A 21,766-nucleotide genomic window follows, 5' to 3' on the forward strand; every position below is an offset into this window, starting at 1 on the left:
GCATAAGGAGATACAAGTTAAAGAGACAAGATCGGCTATCCCAGATTGGTTGAAGGAAAGATTAACGAAGGTGATTGTGATCGAGGACGAAGACAATGTGATTGATTTAGAGAGCCTTGTTGGACATTCCCAGGAAGTGACAGAGAAGAGAAAGGCTACCAAGATGTCCAAGATGATTAGAGATGAGACTGGATCCAGAAAATTACAGATAGCTACACCAGCCGTGGACAAGTATGAAGGTGAGATCCTAGCAGAGGAATATGATGTAGAGACATTTGAGCTAGGTCCATCCACAGCCGAGCAGACACTAGATGATGCCACCGATTCGTTTGAGGCGTTGAAAGATAAGCTTAGGGAAGAAATGGAGAAGAGTAGAAAGCTTGAGAGAGAGAGAGGTGCATGGAGAACATATTTCAGCCATCTCAATCAGCCTTTAGGACGTCAGGATCCAGCAAGATCACCCATACAGGCACTTCCCCTTCAATCAATTGGTGAGGCAAAGAGATTCAGAAGTATGGTCCAGCGTATGAGTACTTGGATGGATAAATCTCATACAGTCGCCACAGAATTTGCAACAAGGATGATGCAGACTATTCATAGGGCTATCCAGGTTCTCGAGATCATCCACAACTTGATGATAACTGTAGCCGCTTTTGCTCATACCAAAGATGTTATCATCCCTGTCTTGCGAGTAATCGGACAAACATCAAGGAAGGTCTTAGCGCAAGAAAAGATCATGGATGGAGGACCTCACAATTTACTTCAATGGTCAACCTTACTCCAGATGAAGGAAGTTCTCTTCGAGGACATCAGTACTAGATGCAGTCATGTTGAGGAGGTGATCAACCCGATCCAGGACAGAGTATTTGAGGTACTACGTACCATTCTTGGCAGGAGGATCGAAGTTGAGACAGATGTGGATTTGCAGGAATTGGAAGATAGAATCAAGGTCATCTTTTGCAAGGACGCTAATATCACAGATGAGCAACAGGACCAGATGTTTGCTACCATGCTCTTGATTGAAAAGACTAAGGAACTTGAACCTACATGGGACGCAGCTCTTCTAGATGCATTTGATCAGGTCATCCACTTGGAAGAAAGAATGAAGAATCTTCCCGAGATTCCAATTGCTGAGATCGAAGGAATCGTATCAAGATTCATTGCATATGCTAAAAAGGCGCATTGGAAAGGGAATAAGATTCTAGATGAGAGGTTGTTATAGATGACATGGCATCTTAATTGTCATTGGTCTATGTCTCCTAGGTTTTTGTGCCAAATTTAATATTTGGCTATGCATTTAATATTGTTCAGTAAAAAGGAGGCTATTTGTAACAAACCCTAATTAGGGTTTAGGTGTCATGATCTTGACCGTTGATCTGCTTTTTGATCTGGACCGTTCATTGTAAGTGAGGATGCTATTTATACCCTCATTTCATTTCATTTTGTAATAGCTAGAGAATCAGAGAGTTAGAAATTATTAGAGAGATTAGAGTTTAGAAGCAATTTACTTTTGTAGCAAGATTGAGCTTTGAGAAAGGAATTCAAGCAATTGTTGTATATGATGGCTTTGAGATCAATGAAATATTGAAGTTATGGTGTTTTGTTGCAATTTTCTTGGTTATCTTCATGGTTGTTCATTTTCCTTGAAACATTCTCAATCAAAGTAGTGTGTTAATTCGAAGGACAAAGTGTTGGACTTGATCTTTGGTAGGATTCGCTTTCCAAACCACTAGCTTCTTGCTGATTGTAGGAGCGCCTTGCGTGGTCGACTGGAGATATTTGAATCACTTAAATCTTCAATCGTTATTGTATCTTGGATATGTACCTTCGTGGTAGTGTCTTGATCTTTGATGTATTGAAAAATCATTTCTTACCTTAGAAGATCGCGTCAATTTCAATTGAGTTGTTAATTTATGGCAAAATTGAAGTTGGTAGAATCTCACCAAGTCTTGTCCACATCAAGTCATTCTTAGGGTTAGACTAGATTAGACCTCTTGTAAACCCTATCCTTTTGATATTTTTGAAAAGCTTGTTCAGTTTAGCAAAAAACTTCGGCAACGTAAGGCCCCTTGATGACACAGCAATCACAACGACCACTGGTGCTTATCCACACGTAGAGACCCTACTAAAAGAACATTGGAGTCATCCTAACTGATCCTTCTTGCGAAATCTTCAGCAGTTAGCGACTTTATTCAAGAGAGGATAAGGTACCTTTAGGTATTTTATTTTGTGTATGATTGTGTACAAAATACACGTCAACAGGTGATAAATAAAATTAGAGATATTTTACAAGTATTTAATTATTTATATAAACGGAGAGGAAAATTTATATAAAATAATTAATACATTTTATACTTTACTTTTAATGTTTATTAGGGGGACATGACAGTCTCCCCTGCCTCGTGTTGCTTGCCCTCAAGCAACTCCAAAACTCTTTCATTTTCCCGAGTAGCATCATCCTGAGGCAAATTTTTCCATTTAATGAGGTACTCTCTAATAGTCCTGTTCCGCAGTTGCCTATCCCGTGTGTCCAAAATCACTTCTGGTATCATCTCAAGCTTACCTTCATCATTCAAAGGAGGTAAATCTGTTGATACTAACACTTGCTGTCCCAAAGCTTGCTTGAGACAAGACACATGGAATACATTATGTATCTTACTATTCAGTGGAAGATCAAGTTCATAAGCAACTACTCCAACCTTCCAGATCACCTGATAGGGACCATAAAATCGCGGTTTTAATTTTTCAGAACCACTCCGTTTGAGAGAAGTTTGCCTATACGGTTGCAACCTGAGAAATACCAAATTCCCCACTTCGAAATGACGTTCAACTCGCTTTTTGTCTGCATAGATTTTCTGTTGATTCTGGGCACATTGCAAATTCTCCTTAAGGGCTGACAAAATGTCTTGGTTTTCTTGGAGCCAGTCGCGAGGTTTAGGTACATTGCTCTGTTCAAAAGCCAGGTCGAAAAAAGAGGGTACATCGTAGCCATAGAGTGCTTTGAAAGGAGACATGCCAATTGACATATGAAAAGTAGTATTATAACAATATTCACCCAGATATAACCAACGAACCCAAGCCTTTTGATGTCCGGCTACATAGTTACGAAGATACCCTTCAATCCACTTATTCGCTATTTCCGTCTGTCCATCGGTTTGCGGATGATAGCTGGTGCTATGATTCAACTCTGTACCTGTCAATCTGAAAAGTTCCCCCCAAAATATGCTCAAAAATCTGCTATCTCTATCACTGATTATAGTTTTCGGTAAACCATGCAAGCGAAAAACCTCTCGGAAAAATACTTCGGCAATCTGAACTGCTGTAAATTCTATAGTGATAGCAAAGAAGTGTGCAAATTTAGACAATCTATCAACCACAACAAATATACAATCTTTACCTTGGGATTTCAGTAAACCTGTGATGAAATCCATGGATATACTTTCCCATTTCTGATCTGGTATTGGAAGTGGCTGTAATAAACCGGCAGGGTATGTTTGTTCTGCTTTATTTCGCTGGCAAGTGGTGCATTCTTTGACATAGCGTAGAACATCATTTTTTAAGCCTTTCCAAGTGAACCTTTCTCTTACTTGTCGATATGTTTTGAAGTATCCAGGATGCCCTGCTAGAGGAATATCATGCACAGACTGGAGAATTCTCTCTTTTAACTTCGATCCTGAAGTTAAATAAATCCTGTCTTTGTAATAAATAACATCATTAATAACTTTATATTTATCATCCTGTAAATTTCCATCTAACAAATCACAAGCAAAAGAATCCTTTGAATACTCAACCAGCAATAAGGATTTCCAATCAGTTGTTACGACAAATAACGCATTGATTTCAGGCCTTCTGGATAAAGCATCGGCAACAACATTATTTTTACCTTTCACATATTCAATCTCAAAATCATAAGCTTGAATTTTACTGATCCACTTCTGTTGCCCGTCATTCAGATCTGTTTGTCCCAAGAAATATCTCAAACTATTATGGTCAGTTTTCACCACAAATCGGCTACCAACCAAATATTGTCTAAATTTTGTCAATGCATGCATGATTGCCAACATTTCTTTATCATAGATGGAATATAATTTCTCAAGTTTATTACGCTTCCTGCTTTCATAAACTATAGGATGTTTGTTTTGCATTAAAACTGCCCCTATTCCATCACCGGAAGCATCACATTCCAACACAAAAGGCTGACTAAAATCTGGAAGAGCAAGTACTGGACAAGAACTCATTACCTCTTTAAGTTTCTCAAATACCTGTTGAGATTCCTCAGTCCATCTGAATGCCCCCTTTTTGGTAAGATCTGTCAAAGGTGCCCCAAGCTGTGAAAAACCTTTGACAAACCTCCTGTAATAACTACATAGACCAAAGAATCCCCTCAATTCTGTAAGGTTCCGCGGTGGTGGCCACTCCAAAATGGCTCTTATCTTCTCTTGCTGAACCTGTACCCCTGTTGCACTGATCATATGCCCTAAATACAAAATTTCAGTCATTCCAAATTCACATTTAGATGCCTTTGCATACAATGATTGTGTTTCCATAATTCCAAGAATTATGTCAATATGTTTCAAATGTTCTTCCCAAGTTTTGCTATAAATCAATATATCATCAAAGAATGCTAGCAAAAATTTCCTTAAGTGTTTGTTAAAAATATGATTCATACAGGACTGAAATGTTGCTGGAGCATTTGTGAGACCAAACGGCATAACCAAGAATTCATAATGACCATAATGACAACGGAAAGCAGTTTTATGAATGTCTTGTTCTCTTAACTTAATCTGATGATACCCTGATCTCAAGTCAATTTTAGAAAAATAGATAGCACCATGCAATTCATCTAGTAATTCATCAATTCGAGGAATTGGGTATCTGTTTTTGATTGTTTTCTTGTTAAGAGCTCTGTAATCAATACACATTCGAAGAGTTCCATCCTTCTTTTTGACCAACACTACAGAGGATGCAAAAGGACTAGAGCTAGGTCTGATGTGCCCCATATCCAATAACTCCTTAATTGCCTTTTCTATCTCATCCCTAAATGTTTTAGGGTGTCTATAAGGAGTAGTAATCACTGGTTTAGCACCTTCTTCTAATTCAATAGTATGTTCGAAACCTCTATCAGGGGGGACTCCTGGAGGAATATCACTAAAAACCACATGATGTGAATCTAATACTGTTAACAAATCATTTCCATAAGATTTGGATTCAAAAGCTGGTACCTTATTGGAGATTAAACATTGTGCTGACCATGCCACATCTCCATGTCTGAGAATGGCTTCCATTCGCTTCGCACTGACAATCCTGGGACCACTGTTAGACATACCACGAAGAACGACCTTCTTATCATCAATTTTAAAAGAGAATTCCATTCTTTTAAAGCTCTGTGTATATTCATCTAAGGTTTCCATCCACTGTATACCCAATACAACATTAGTGTCCGCCAAATCAATTACATAGAAATCATCAGTAACTGTATAATTTCCAAGAGTAATATTCAATTTAGGGACTTTATGAGTGCTAGACAAATTAGTTCCACCTGCTACTCTAACATCAAAGCCGTCATGTTTTTCAGTCTGCAACCCACGTTTTTCCACAAGTGCTGCATCTATAAAATTATGTGTGGAACCACTATCAAGCATAACAATTACCCGTTGTCCATTCAAAACTCCTCTAACTCTGAAAATATTATAGTGTGGGGTTCCTGACATGGATGCTATTAATCCTTCTCTTTGTTTGGTACCTGATTCAGTGTTCAATGGTGCTCGTTCTGTGTTAGGATCAACATTCTCTTCATCCTCACTGTCAGACATAACCTCAATGTAATGAATTTTCCCTTTCCCTAAACATCTGTATCCAGGTTGCCATGCTTCCCTACAACTGAAACATAGTTTTTTCCTTCTAAGCTCTTCTCTTTTCTCTTTTTCTAATCTGATTTTAAGGAAATCATCTTTGTTGAAGGGTTGTTTGTCTTTTTCCGGTTTAAAAGGTGGTCCTTTGTTAACAAATTTTCCTTTAGACGACGGTTCCAATTCTCTGGCCCTTTTGACAGCTGTTTGTAAAGTAGGGGGATTTAAGGATTTAACCCACCCTTTGAGGGAATCAGACAATCCATCTATAAATATCACAATCTTGTGCCTTTCAAAGATTTCAGTGACTAAGACTGCCAATTTCTCAAATTCAGAAATATACTGCTCAAAGGTTCCAGTTTGCTTAAGTTGAGTTAGATCCTTAAGGTGTAATTCCGGATCCTTAGAGTCAAACCTATCAATAAGTCTTTCAGTGAACTCAACATAAGTGCCTATCAAATTATGACCTAAGGTTATTTGTCCGTGATGCCACCATTCATGTGCTACTCCGTCAAGGTGTAACAAAGCATATTTAATTGCCTCTTCTTCCAACATAGGATTTAATTGGAAATATGTATCTAATTTTTGCACCCAAGCCCGAGCAGTTGTCTTACCTGAACCATCAAAATAAGGAATGGACATTTTCCCAATTTTTCGTTGTAATTCACTGTTATTTCCTCGCTGTCCTCTTGGCCTATGTTTCATTCTGACATCTAAATATTCTCTAAATGTCATTGTTGATCGGAATTCTTCACCGGAATCTAACCAATCCTAATGTATTTCTGCCTGTATTTCTCTTATTGTGGGTTCATTTTCAGGTGGCTGGTTTCTAACAGTAAATGTAGGCATAAATGGTCTTGTTGTTCCTGTTCTTTCTTGCTGATTATTAACTAACTGTTCATCTCTACCCCCATTGTTTCCCCCATTATTTTGATGTTGTCTCCCGTTATTTTGATGCTGATTCATATTATTAGCCATAAACTGGGTCATCAAGTTGGTCATTCTATTAACATTATCCTGCATATCTTGCTGACTTCTGATCAGTGCAGCCAATAAATCCCTATTATTATCCGGATCTCACATGTTGGTTTCAAAAATAAATTCCTCATCTGTCTCTGTGTGGCTATCCTCAATTTCAAATGGAATCGATGACCTATTCTGTGCTAAAAGAGAATTTGGAAACCTATTTTGACGGGCCCTAGTACTTCGGAAATTATAATTTCCTTGGTGCATAATCAACTGAGTATTAAATTTTCATGAAGTCTCAGTACCCTACAAGCTGGCAGGACACAAAAGCTCTGATACTACTGTAAAATTCCTTATTAAACGCATAGTGCATCTTCCAGATTATACAGAAATGATTCCAGACAATGTGTATGCTCAGTTTATATAGAAGAATGCTTTGCAGTTTTGACTGTAAAATTCCTTATTAAACACATAGTGCATATTCCAGATCATACAGAAATGATTCCAGACAGTGTGTATGTTCAATTTATACAGAAGAATACTTTGCAGTTTTGCCAGTTGATTCTAATCCCGCATATGAAATTCTTAAATGTACTCTTATAGCATCAATTCAACCCCCCTAAACTTGTTATTCAACACAAAAGATGGACAGTCTTCGTACAATTCATTTATCAGACAGTTAAGCTTTTAGTGTGCACCTTATAAATTACGATGACCTTAGTGTCAACTTGCTAGATGCGGTCCTCTGGTCTCGATAGCGTTCGCCCCCTGTCTGTCCGTGCGTGAGCCCTCTGTCCAACCGGTACCCCTGCCTTTCCTCGGAGATGGATTCGTTGAATCCTTCGTGCCAAGCCACGGTTTATAGGATGATTACAACCTTCCTGTGATAGCCATTGTGACTTGCTATTCACGATGTGAAACACTGGACTCCCCCCAGGTTCTCTTTCCCGATATCGACACCTCCCGTCTACCAAAGTGCCATGAAAGTATTCTCCGTCTCCTTATCCAGTATGTACACCCGGTTACAAGCATGGATAGTTCCACTAGTTTCGTGCGTGTAGACTATGAATAATATCATCTCCGCAAACGATGATGCCCGATGCATTCATAAGACTTTAGAGAATGTGCTCTGGTCTCCATGTCTAAAATCCGCACACGATTTGTCTGTAGGAATTATGATGATTGAGTTATGCTATCATAATAATCCACGGTAGCATATCCACACAACTTTCACCAGTCTGCTATTCCCCGAAAGTATTGCCACCAATAGGTCAGTCTTCACTGACGAAAGGAGCCTTAAATCTGTTTGCAGTCCGCCAAACAGAGAGATGATCTTCTCGTCTCGAGATTTTATTGAATAAAAATTCCTGTCTTCCTCTCGGATGTTACCATCCTTAAATTGTCACAATTTAGTTAGGAATCCCGTACTAGTTAGAACTAGTTACGGTGATAACTAAAATTAGAGATATTTTACAAGTATTTAATTATTTATATAAATGGAGAGGAAAATTTATATAAAATAATTAATACATTTTATAAATTACTTTTAATGTTTATTAGGGGGACATGACACTGTTGGTTCTGAAGTTTGCAAAACAAAACGGTCGGTAAATGGGTACATTTTTCCAATTTTATGTGGTTGTATTCAATGTTGTTTTGAAATGTTGTTTTCGAATTGTATTCATAGGTTGATACTAACTGGGAAAAATAGGAAAAAGATATCGTAACAGAAGAGTGGGGGCATTTATGCCCAGAAAATTTTCAGTCTCCTGGAGCTTTTTTTTTTCAGATCATTTTTGGGCATTAAAATTATTTTTCTTGTTGAATAAACACACATGGGCTAAGTTAGATGTGCCTGTACAGTGAAAATGTTACATGGAAGCACGGGGAATACATTTTCCGCTTCTGAGTTTGGTACTGAGTCTCGCCCAGAAATTGGCATAATCGAAAACTTCATGCAACTTCAAAATTTCACCCACACAGTTAGCTCTGCTTACCCTCCCAACTTCTGTAAATTGTATCCGATTTCCAAAACAATAATTCCTTTCGACGTACAAACTTTAAAATCAACAAAAACTTTCCGAAGATTAAGATTAAAGCGCGAATAAAAGTCTTGCTCAAATAAATGCTCTCTCCAGATTTAAAGCCGAATATAAATAAATATCAGACCTATCTACGACCTTCCCGAAACAAAGCCTGGAGATAATAAATTTCACAAAGATCCTCGTCTACTATAAATTAACCCTAATAATAATAATACTACGACTGATAAGAACAATAACTCCTCTTGCATTTCGTATATTTTTCCCTAAATCTCAACGAGAAAACACTCCCCCTAAAATGAGAAATCCGAACAACCTTCCCGAAACAAAGCTTGGAGATAATAAATTTCACAAAGATCCTCGTCTACTATAAATTAACCCTAATAATAATAATACTACGATTGATAAGAACAATAACTCCTCTTGCATTTCGTATATTTTTCCCTAAATCTCAACGAGAAAACACTCCCCCTAAAATGAGAAATCCGAAGAAGGATTTCGAGTTTTAGGGCAGTATATTTACTTTATTTTGTTATTCACAGTATGATAATGCAAGTCGAAGTGGGTGGAGGCATAAAATCCGTTTCAATGGTAGTTGTTCTTATGGTCTTAAGCGTGCTAAGTTTTTTGTTTCAATGGTTGTTGTTCTTATGGTCTAAAACGTACCAAGTTTTAGGGCACTGTATTTATTTATTTCATTTTCCATATGTTTGTGATGTGATGGAACTTTCCATTTTGTATACCTATAGGAAGAGCAACTATTGAAACAGTGAATGTTTGTTTGCATTTTCGAAACCATGATTAATATGGGTTTTTTTTAAACGAAAATTATTGAGTTGCCTCTACAGCGGGATGTAAAACATAATTTGGCAGTTTGTTTGCAATTTTTTGAAAACGAGCTTTGCCTCTTCCTTGCTAGCCGTTTAATATTTTTTGAAAAAATTAGTGTGTAGTGATTGATTATCACCTATACGCACACTGTTTTTTTTAAACAAAGTTCCCACTTTCAATGTCAGAGAAAACAAATGTTCTAGGTTCATTAAATTAATCATTTCCTGCTGTTGGCAAAATCTAATTTGTCACTTAAGTATTTTATTGACTAATTATAAATATGCCCGACTTGTCAACTGCAACGTTAAAGACATGGCAATGGAGATATTTTGTCAGCCTACCATGCCAGCTCACAGAATAAACACTGTTATCGTGGCTTGCCATCTTCATTTGCAGAACTTTCATCAATGCAGGGAACAACTTGATAACAAATTTGCTAAGTTAGAATTTTTATGATAATTGTTAATGCATGGTAGCTTATGCAAGATAAGATCTTCCTAACCTTCCTTGTTCTGTTATTTATCTACATGCTTCATGTCTGATTTATATTAAATGCTATAAGTTATCGGGTTAAATTCGCCGATACATCCTTGCTATCAGATGCATAAACATTGGCACTGATTCACATCTGTTATTGGGCTTAATTATATCAAGCATATTTGTTATCGGGTTTAACGAATACACCGCTTCATTTGGCATTAACATTGGTTAACAAATGCACCGGTTGGATTATATTCATCGTGCACTTTTAATCATCGGTGTTTTTATGAACCGATTCATTAAATTGATCAGTCATTATATTATGATATTACAATATGCTATCGGGGGTTTTTGAACCGATAATCAGCATTGTGTTAAATGGTATAATTGTAAAGGCACCGATCAATGGGTGCATTGATCGGTCATGCCTAATGACCGGTCAATACACCAATTGACCGGTTACCTAAATAATATATATGGCAATTGAATTCATTTGGAGAAGACATAGAAAAATATTAAAATGATCTCTCTCCTTCAGACCTGCAGATAAAAATCAGATTTATTAGACATTGACATAATTCCTCATATCCATATATAGCATTCATAGTTCATAACTTATTCTTTAATTAAAATTGAAATAACTTTACATGGTATCAGAGCCAAGGTAATCGAACCTAAGGCTATTCAATTTTGATAAAATTCAAGGACTAAGTTACAAACTACATCACATTTCATAATGGCCAACGCTATCAGATTCGAAGATAGACTCGGAGGTAGCGAAGATTTTTCAGCTTGGAAGTTTAGAATCAAAATGATTTTAAGAGAAAACAAAGTTGATTCATATGTCCAAACTGAAAGTGCACAACCAGAAGATGAAACCGAGAAATCCACATGGATCGAGGGAAATGATAAGGCTATTAAAATAATAGTGGATGGGGTAAGAAATAATATAATGCCCATCATTAGAAAGCAGGAGACGGCTTATAAAATGTTCAAGGCACTTGAAAGGACATTTGAGATATCAAATGCAAGTCGTACTCTAGCACTAAAACGAGAAATAAATCATATCACCATGAACAAAGGGGAAACAATCAACGCCTACTTCATGCGGATATCAGTTCTAAAAGATGAACTTGCAACTCTGGACTACGAGATCCGAGGCAAAGAACTAACACTCATTGCTTTAGATGGGTTGCCTAGTGGATGGAGCACATTCGTCCAAGGCATCAATGCAAAGTCCAAATATCCTAAGTTTGAAAGACTAAGAGATGACTGTCTACAAGAAGAATCCCGATTGAACAAGGTAGGAATAAAACAGAAGAATATAGATGAAGACCTGCAAGTCCTAAATACAAACATCAATAGGAAGTACAAAAAGAAGCAATTCAGGAAAAGAAAAGCTAAACAAGGCAAGAACACTTCTAAGAAAGACCTATCACATGTTCAATGTTATAGGTGTGACAAATTCGGACACTATGTTGCAAACTGTCCGGAGAAAGGGAAGCAAGCCACATTTGCAAAAGTGAAGAAATCTAGAAAAGAAAATGACTCCGAGAACTATGTCCTCTACTCAGCACTTACAAGCCATACTTCAAACAAATCTAACTCATGGGTGATCGACAGTGGTTCATCCAGACACATCACCGGCTTTAGAGAAATACTAGACTCCATGATAGAGAAAGATGATGGGGAAGTAACCATCGGAGACGATTCTTCACATCCAGTCAGAGGAATTGGAACCTGCACCATCAAACTGAAGACAGGCATGTCACTACAACTTGAAGAAGTACTATATGTTCCAGGCATCAAAAGAAATCTAATCTCCACATCAACACTAGAAGATCAAGGATACAGAGTGACCTTCATGGAAAACAAGGTGTTGGCTTGGCCAAAGAGATCCTCCATCAAAGACGCTAAGGTCATTGGTCGAAGACAAGGCTATTTGTATGAGCTATGTACAGAGCCCAATCTAGCATTGATCCATGAAGCAACTAATGCAAATGAAGTATGGCACAGGAGATTAGGCCATCTGAATTATAGAGCTTTGTCAACCATGGGAAACCTTGTCACAGGTCTACCTAAGTTGAAGCAATATCATTCAGAGGCATGCAAAGGGTGTGCCTTAGGTAAAAATACCAAAAATGCATTTCAGATAGTACTAGGAAAACTAGCAAAGTTTTGGAGTTAATTCATTCTGATGTATGTGGACCTATGTCCGTACCCTCGCTAGGGGGATTTTTGTACTATGTAATTTTTGTTGATGACTACTCTAGGAAGACGTGGATCTACTTTCTGAAATGTAAAGAATCAGAAGAGATCCTAAGTAGGTTCAAAGAGTTTAAAACATTAATAGAAAATCTCTCTGAAAACAAAATTAAAACCTTAAGAACTGACAATGGGGGGGAATTCACATCAGGACTATTTAAAGACTTTTGTAGAAATTCTGGGATTAAGAGGGAGTTGACAATACCTTATAATCCACAACAAAATGGAGTAGCTGAAAGGAAAAATAGGACCATAGTAGAAGCTACCAAAGCCATGATACTAGATCAAAATCTAAACTTGAACCTTTGGGCAGAAGCAACTAACACTGCTGTGTACATACAAAATAGATGTCCTCATTCACACCTTGAAGATAAAACTCCTGAGGAAGTCTTTACCAAGACAAAACCAGATATCAGCCATCTTAGGATATTTGGGTGTCCGGTCTATATTCATGTACCTAAACAGAAAAGACTAAAACTAGAACCCTCTGGAAAAAGGGGAATACTTGTAGGATACAGTGAAACTTCTAAAGCCTACAAAATCTATGTACAAGGGCAGAGAAATATTGAACTCAGTAGGGATGTAATCTCCGAAGAAGATTTAGCCTTCAAAAGGGCCCAAAATACAATAGAACCTGAAATTCATAATCCTACTCCTAACCTAAAAGAAGAACCTACTCCTGAGCTTCAAAGGGAGTATCTTGAGGAAACTATAAGTGAAACACAAGACCCACCTATAGATAATCGCAAGAAAAGACCACTATGGGCCACCAAAACTATAGCAGAAGGTCAGAAGTTCGCTGCTCCTTCAAGAACCTTCAGGGAAAGCAAGAGGCCTAATAAATTCATCAACTATGTTGCACTTATGAATGATCTCTCTAAAGCTGAACCTAACAATGTTTCAGATGCACTCAAACATCAAGTATGGATAGATGCCATGACTGAAGAATATCAGTCCATTATGAAGAATGATGTTTGGGAGATTGTTCCTAGGCCAACCAAGAAGTCTGTCGTGTCTTCTAAATGGTTGTTTAAAATCAAGCATGCTGCAGATGGCAGTATTGAAAAACACAAGGCCAGATTTGTAGCTAGAGGGTTCTCACAGAAGGAAGGAATAGATTACGAAGAAACATTTGCACCTGTTGCTAGGTACACATCAGTAAGAGCTGTCCTAGCCATTGCAGCAGCAAAGGGGTGGAAGGTACATCAAATGGATGTTAAGATAGCATTCCTAAATGGCGAGATCGTGGAAGAAGTCTACTTAGAGCAACCTGAAGGGTTTAAAATTCATGATGCAAAGTCTCATGTGTGTAGACTCAAGAAAGCTCTTTATGGGCTCAAACAGGCTCCCAGAGTTTGGTATGAAAGAATTGACACCTATCTCTCAAAGCTGGGTTTCTCTAAGAATGATGCAGATCCTAATCTCTACCTCAAAAGAAATAAAGGTGATATGTTAATATTAATTTTATATGTTGATAACTTATTAATTACAGGAGATGATCACCTAATAGATCAATGCAAGAAAGATCTATCCACAGAATTTGATATGAAAGACTTGGGGCTTCTTCATTACTTCCTAGGATTGGAAGTATGGCAGAATTCTGATAATATTGTACTGAACCAAGGGAAGTACACCTTGGACATATTGACAAGATTTGGAATGCTAAACTGCAGACCCATGACCTCTCCTATGGAAACCAACTTCCATAAACTTAAAGAAGCAACAGCAAAATCAAGACCTACTGACCCCACTCAATACAGGCAGATGATTGGATCCCTGATGTATCTAGTAAATACAAGGCCAGATATCTGCTATGCTGTTAATGCCTTAAGTCAGTTCATGTGTGAACCTAAGGAGATACACCTGATTGCAATAAAACACATAATGAGATATCTACAAGGTACCCTAAAGCTTGGTCTTAAATATGAAAAGGTTGACATAGATCTACATGGATTTACAGATTCAGATTGGGCTGGTAGTGTGACTGACAGAAAGAGCACTTCAGGGTGCTGCTTCAGTTTAGGGTCAGCCATGATATCCTGGATCAGCAGAAAACAATCTTCAGTAGCTCAGAGTTCCACAGAGCCTGAATATATTGCAGCTTCAATGGCTGCCCGAGAAGCAGTATGGCTAAGGAAATTGCTCATGGGATTATTTGGAGAACCTATGAAACCTACAGTCATTCAGTGTGATAATCAAAGCTATATAAAACTTTCTGTAAATCCAGTATTTCATGACAGGTCCAAACATATTGAGATTCCATATCACTATGTACGAGATATGGTTGACAGGAATGTGATAAAGTTAGAATATGTGTGTACAAGAGATCAGACTGCAGATATTTTGACCAAACCACTTTCCAGAGTGAAGGTTGATCACTTCAGAAAGGGTTTAGGTATGATAGAAAGGTAATCTGCTTTGTAATCTATACTTACATATATTTAAGATGTTTAAGGTGTAAACTTCTTTGTCATGTTTGGACTATCTCTTGGCTTCTTGCCACCTGTGTTCATATCTAAGAGGTGACGATCTCTCAGATACTGAACACTTGTATGTAGACATCATAAGGTGACGATCTTATGATGGTCAAACCAGTAATCATGTTGGATCACTGGTAAGTCATGGATGTGCCATGACTATGTTGTGATACAACACTTGTACAAATGTTATTGCATTATCACAACTTGGATATGATGAGAACTTAAGCACTTCTCATATGGTTATCCTTGTATTGCGTGTTAGGCAATACTGATATCACGTGTAGGTGATATCTCAACCATTGATCATGTTGGATCTCTGGTAAGTCATGGATGTGCCATGACTATGTTGTGATAAACATTTATAAATGTTATTGCACTTATCACAGCTTGGATATGATGAGAAACTAACCTTTCTCATAGACTTATCCTTAAGTATTGCGTATTAGGCAATACTGATATCATGTGTTAGGTGATATCTTGATGAATCTTACAGATCACTTGTTTTGGTGATTTCTCACATGATCAGGTGATGATTCTCTTATTTTTTTTAAAAATAATAATACTTTATGTCACATGCTCAAGTGATGTTCTTCTATTTTGTATCATATGTCTTGATGGTACTTCTCATGTATAAATGATTTTTGCTGACTGACATTATCTTAGTTATGAAAAGGAAATGTGATGCAGGTTGCCTTATCTTCCAAAGCTAAGAGGGAGTGTTAATGCATGGTAGCTTATGCAAGATAAGATCTTCCTAACCTTCCTTGTTCTGTTATTTATCTACATGCTTCATGTCTGATTTATATTAAATGCTATAAGTTATCGGGTTAAATTCACCGATACATGCTTGCTATCAGATGCATAAACATTGGCACCGATTCACATCTGTTATTGGGCTTAATTATATCGAGCATATTTGTTATCGGGTTTAATGAATACACCGCTTCATTTGACATTAACATTGGTTAACAAATGCACCGGTTGGATTATATTCATCGTGCACTTTTAATCATCGGTGTTTTTATGAACCGATTCATTAAATTGATCAGTCATTATATTATGATATTACAATATGTTATCGGGAGTTTTTGAACCGATAATCAGCATTGTGTTAAATGGTATAATTGTAAAGGCACCGATCAATGGGTGCATTGATCGGTCATGCCTAAAAGGCATGACCGGTCAATACACCAATTGACCGGTTACCTAAATAATATATATGGCAATTGAATTCATTTGGAGAAGACATAGAAAAATATTAAAATGATCTCTCTCCTTCAGACCTGCAGATAAAAATCAGATTTATTAGACATTGACATAATTCCTCATATCCATATATAGCATTCATGGTTCATAACTTGTTCTTTAATTAAAATTGAAATAACTTTACAATAATTTTTAACACTATACACTACTTTTGATCTAACTTGTTCCTGGTCCTTCTGGTTGTTACTGATGGTTCCCAAAAGAATTCTGTTTTGTGTCAACTGATTCATCATTATGCCTAGACTGCAATTCTACCCATACATGTGTAATTTCCTTGGGTGGATCTGTTTCTAAATGTAAAGATATATACAGTAAATATATTAGCTATGAAGTTGAAAATATATGACCCCAAACCATTTAATATTATTTACCCTTGCATCAAATAAAGATAAATGAACAAACAAACCACAATGTATAAAAATTGAGAGGCACTATTGATGTCATGCAAAGAATCATATAATTAAATTTTACAAAATAAGGCATACTCCTGAGGTGTTTACCCCCTCTGGGGCATACTCTGTTGTAAGGTGAATGATTTACCTATCTAATCATAACCAAATAGCTTTATAGAAAGATTATTTTGAAACAATTATAGATGCCATTTATCGCCCATCATTACAAATATTATCTAAAACATGTTTACTAGAAGCCAAAATCCTCAATATTTTAAAATTTCTAAGTTATTTTTCAATGGGTACAAATAATCTTACAATGCACTCCACTTGATATCTATGTTGACAACCATTACATATGTGGGAAAGCCTTGTTTTTGGCCCCCAATCATAGCAGAATGATGTTGAGGTGTATATTTGTGTGCAAGTCCCTGGCTCTATTTCAGTACTCTCTACTTATAATAGATTAAGATTGCAAATGTATGTATAACCTTGTATGTATGTGTATGTATATATACACGTGTACATATATGTGTTTGTGTGTGTGTACCTGTATATCTGTATGGCTTATTGAGGTTGCGTATGTGCCAAATACTCTTCTCTTTCATTATGTGACATGCTGTAATATTCGAAATGTATAAAATTCGAATTAAGTTCGCCATATGTATAAATATGCCAGATATATTCTATAAAACAACCAATCTTTCATATGGGGGATGGTTCCATATGAATTGCTAATAAGGTTTATTGTAAGTAACATCTTTATCTCATCTTATGAGAATAACAGAATCACCAAATACTGGAATACCTCACTGATTGGGTAATCAATTATCATCTTCAGCATTTTTCTCATCCTAATTGAGGGTTCTAACAGACATAAATATCCTGAAGAAAGAACGGGTTAATGGGTTTTAATCAAAGAAAAGAAGATGTGTTTAAAAAATATTAACAGAAGAAGAAGGCCAAAAATTTATTAAAAAAAAAAAAAAAAAATTTTAATCAAAGAAAAGAAGATGTGTTTAAAAAATATTAACAGAAGAAGAAGGCCAAAAATTTATTAAAAAAAAAAAAAAAAATTTTTTTTTTTTTTTTTTTTTGAAGTTCGGCGAATTTTAACGATTTTTTTTTTTTTTTTTAAGTTCGGCGAATTTCGAACTTCAAGGATGAAATTCGGCCGAACCTGGTGACTTAGGTTACGATCATACATTTCAACAAACACTTCAAGTCAATATTGATAGCATTGCATTTTTTATCTGCATATATACACACACACTTTGCTGATATGTGCATCTTTGTACATGCAGACATAGGCAAGTATGAGAAGAAAATATTGAAATTTGCCTACACACACTAATAGTAACACACATATATATGCTAAACTATATTTCTGTGTGTTGTTGTTTGTATGTGAAACGAGTTGTATTATTGCTCCTACCTGCTCCTTAATTCATATGTTTGCATGTGTGTAGCTGCACATAGACCTCATTGTAAAGCAGTGTGTATATGCGCATATATAAATGTTCTATCTAATAAGGTCTAGTTGAAAATTAAGTATTTTGGAATTTTTTATATTCATTGTTTTAGTTAGCAGTGTATTTGTATTCATTTATGTTCTTTTTAAAAATAAAAAATAAAAAAAATTTAAAGAATTTTAATATCCTGTTTGGTTTTATCTGCCAGCTATGTTCTAATTTTATCTTTAACAAAAAATTGCAAAATGTTTTCTGTGTTCCTTTCCTCTTAGTTGTAATATAAAGAAAATATATCCATCATCTTGAGCTGCTCTCTATGCATTTTTAAAAGATTGGACAATATTTCGTTCCTAGAAACATTTTTCCACTTTTGGTAAACAATAAGTTTTTAAGTGTGAACATTTTTTCAAATATAGAATTGCGTTTTGAAGAGTGCCTAAAATTATCTACATTGTTTTCAGAACCATTTTATACACATGCATATCTCCATGTTTTTTGTATTCTGTTCAATACACAATTATATCTATAGTTCGATGGCTTCTTTTCAATGTTTACATGTTCTTTGCACATTACCTCTATTCATTTGCTTTCAAAAAAAGTAAAAAAAAAAGATTGACTCCACTTGCACAACTGTAGGTCCATGTAAATATTTTCTATTCCTCTATTGGAAATTGGTTTTCATTCAATTGTTCACACCCTTCATATACATAGTTAGTACAATGCATACTTACAATTTTATGTGCAGTTTTTGGGCTTCCAAATCTACCTATATTTGCATGCATTGTTTAAGATTTCCTTCGATCTAGGCAATGTTAATTACCAAAATACAAAACACCGACAGTTTAAAGTCTGCACCCTCCAACTTATATATATGTCTGTATGCATATATGCTTATACACACACACATATGTATATATATAACTGTTTCTCTGTGTGTATCTGTCTGTGTATGTACATATATGTTTGTATCCGTATATGCTTATATACACACACACATGCACACATATATGTATATATATAAGTGTCTGTCTTTGTGTATCTATGTGTGTATGTATGCATACATATATATTTGTTTGCAAGTGTGCAACTATATATATATATATATATATATATACCCTTAGGGAAACACACTTAGTTGAGGTGCGCCCCTTTTTAGGGTGACATGCATACAACAATATTTTCTTGTTCTTCAATCGGCGGAGGACAGTGGAGAACCATTGGAAGGGAATTGGGGTTCTACCAATTGAGAATTGTTAACCGTATTTCAATGCACTTCTTCGGAAATAGTGTAGTGTAGAAATGTGACACATAGTAAATAGCACTACATACATTGCTTTTGCCTTCATCACTCGTCATGCTAAGCCATCTTCATGCTTCAATATCTCTCACATTTCCAATCAGACTGTTCTGCAACAGTCTGATTTAAAAAAACCTAGAAAGAAAGAATAGAATAGGCTTTATTATCTGCAACATAAAGAAGAGATTTCAAATACAAAATATTTCTTCTAAACAAAGTTTATTGCCTCTTACTTCTTTGTTCATTTCCATGTACAATATACACCTTTGTCTTTACCTTTGTCTTCTACTTTAGCTTCTTGCCTCGCCAACAAAACCGGGTACACTTCTCCACCATTTCACTTATAGTTCTTCCATTTTTTAAAAATTATCTTCTTTAGGTACTTATATGTGCAACTGCCACTACAAGTGAATTCCCCTTCTTTCTATTTCCCTGACTATACAGATATACGTACATGTTTACAACATTTCACAATTGTTCCTGTCCTTGCTTTTACTACACAGTATAGCGCTAAACCTCCTCCTGCCACAATCAGGTATCACACTAGTATTAAATTGAACAATTGCACCGCCTGTTCTTTTCATGCATCAACTTGCTCCTTTCTTTCTAATCATGTCTATATCAAATATAATTAGTCAACATTTTCAACACATTTTACAGAGCTGCCCTCCTTTTCTATCCAACATTTCTTTTTGTAACTAGCAGCTGGAGATGCTTTTCATTGGTTTTTTTTCAAGTAGGTTATTTACCATCCATTTACTAAAGTTAAAATTGCTTGGGTGTTTTTTTGGGATCCGTCTTTACAATTAACTAACAAATGCTGGTAAAGCTCCACACAATTCTATGGAACTGCACTCTTCTTCATGGTAACACTTCTCTCCTTCCCTTTTTCAGGTTGTTCCACAGTACACGCTTTTCAAATCCTCACTTATACTTTCATTTCATCCCTTCAGGTACTATGCCCAACATTACATTCCACAGACACTCTTCTGCGAAACAAAACTGCCTGTGGTTCTAATTTGTATTTCTCACAAAAGTTGTTCCAAGATTTTTCCACTTCTATACAAATTCTACTTTACTTGCATTGTTGTTGTATAATGTTGTGTTCCAATAACTTTGCCTATCGGCTTCATGTTGCATGCACATAGCTTGCAACTGCTAGTTTAGTTAGTTATTAGTAACTTTCTATTCTATCTGTCAGTCAAATAGTATTTAGAATCTTTCTATTCTGTATTTAGTTCTCCATTGTTTCCGTTATGGAAAGATCTTCTGTGATTGCTTATATAAGGAGTATTCTTCTCCTTTGTTAATATAACAATTAGTTATATTTTCACATATTACCATAAAACTACAAGATTTTCAAACAATTCAGAATAGATCTGAAAGCAAATCAAACTATAAATAAATATTTTATTTGAGTATAGAAAAACAAACGAAGAGAAGCCAAGTTTTCCTATAAAACTATGACCGTTCAGGATCTAAGAGTATGAAAGCTTACTGAGCTGAGACAGATTGGCCTCTGAAGGAAGGTTCAGCTTCAGCCACAGTGCAAGTCATACGAATTGGCATCTGTCCAGAGAGTGCTTTTCCTTCATGAAAGCTCACAGTAATTGGTATGCCATCTGTTTATACAAATGCATTAGTAACATGATCCCAAATAAAACTAGATAAACTTTTACCAAGCCCCAACCATGAGGCAAATAGAGATTACCAAGGTGCTTGGTTTACAATTTATATATACAAATTTATTACAGGTCTTAGCTATAGATCCCTGGCAAAACCACCTAAAATTCTATTAAAATCCACAGATACAACCACCAGATATTCACAACAAATTAAATTAAATGCATCTTCTGCTTTCTACCTCAGAAAATAAAGAAGCATCAATTTAACAAAATGGTAAATTTTATAGTAAGATTATTATCTCTCAATTTAATTTGAATTTATTAATGTCAATCACATATCTTCAAAATCTTTTATTTTCTTCTTCTTCCTGTGGACACCTTTTGAGTCATGTAATTGAGGAAATGTTCTCATAAATAATATTGCACGAAGGAATTGAACTTTTAAAAATTTCAAATCCACAAAAACTCATTGATTCTTCCCTGCATTTGTCTGTTGTCTGTGTGTGATGTATGTGTGCACACATGCACATGCACAAAGACTAAACTCTCACAAACCACATCATTTCAAATTTGAAAGGTATATATCGAATATAAAAAATATAAAGCTGGACAAAATAAGAAATCTTGATTCAGTCAAAGATAGAAAATCACATCATCTATATGAAATAATGGTAAAATGACAGAAAAATTTGCCACCACCTGTAAGATATGCCGCTCGTTTGCCAAAAATACTTTTGGAAAGCTCTACTTGCTCAAAGGTTTCAGGGCTGTTCAGTCACAATACCGATGGACATTATTAGA

General features: G+C 35.9%; 1 protein-coding gene across 5 annotated transcripts in view; it reads right to left on the reverse strand.

Moving 5' to 3' along the window:
- The window catches only part of LOC131027473 (uncharacterized), a 139,871-nt gene that overhangs the window by 64,192 nt on the left and 53,913 nt on the right, over nt 1-21,766 (reverse strand). For all 5 annotated transcript variants that reach the window (XM_057957556.2, XM_057957555.2, XM_057957557.2 and 2 more), the window contains 2 exons: nt 21,665-21,732; nt 20,839-20,962 (listed from right to left, as the gene is read on the reverse strand). In XM_057957556.2, the coding sequence (XP_057813539.2) occupies nt 20,839-20,962; nt 21,665-21,732 (192 nt within the window). The remainder of the gene's footprint in view (nt 1-20,838; nt 20,963-21,664; nt 21,733-21,766) is intronic.

The sequence above is a fragment of the Cryptomeria japonica genome, chromosome 4, assembly GCF_030272615.1.
Source record: "Cryptomeria japonica chromosome 4, Sugi_1.0, whole genome shotgun sequence".
Lineage (NCBI taxonomy): Eukaryota > Viridiplantae > Streptophyta > Pinopsida > Cupressales > Cupressaceae > Cryptomeria > Cryptomeria japonica.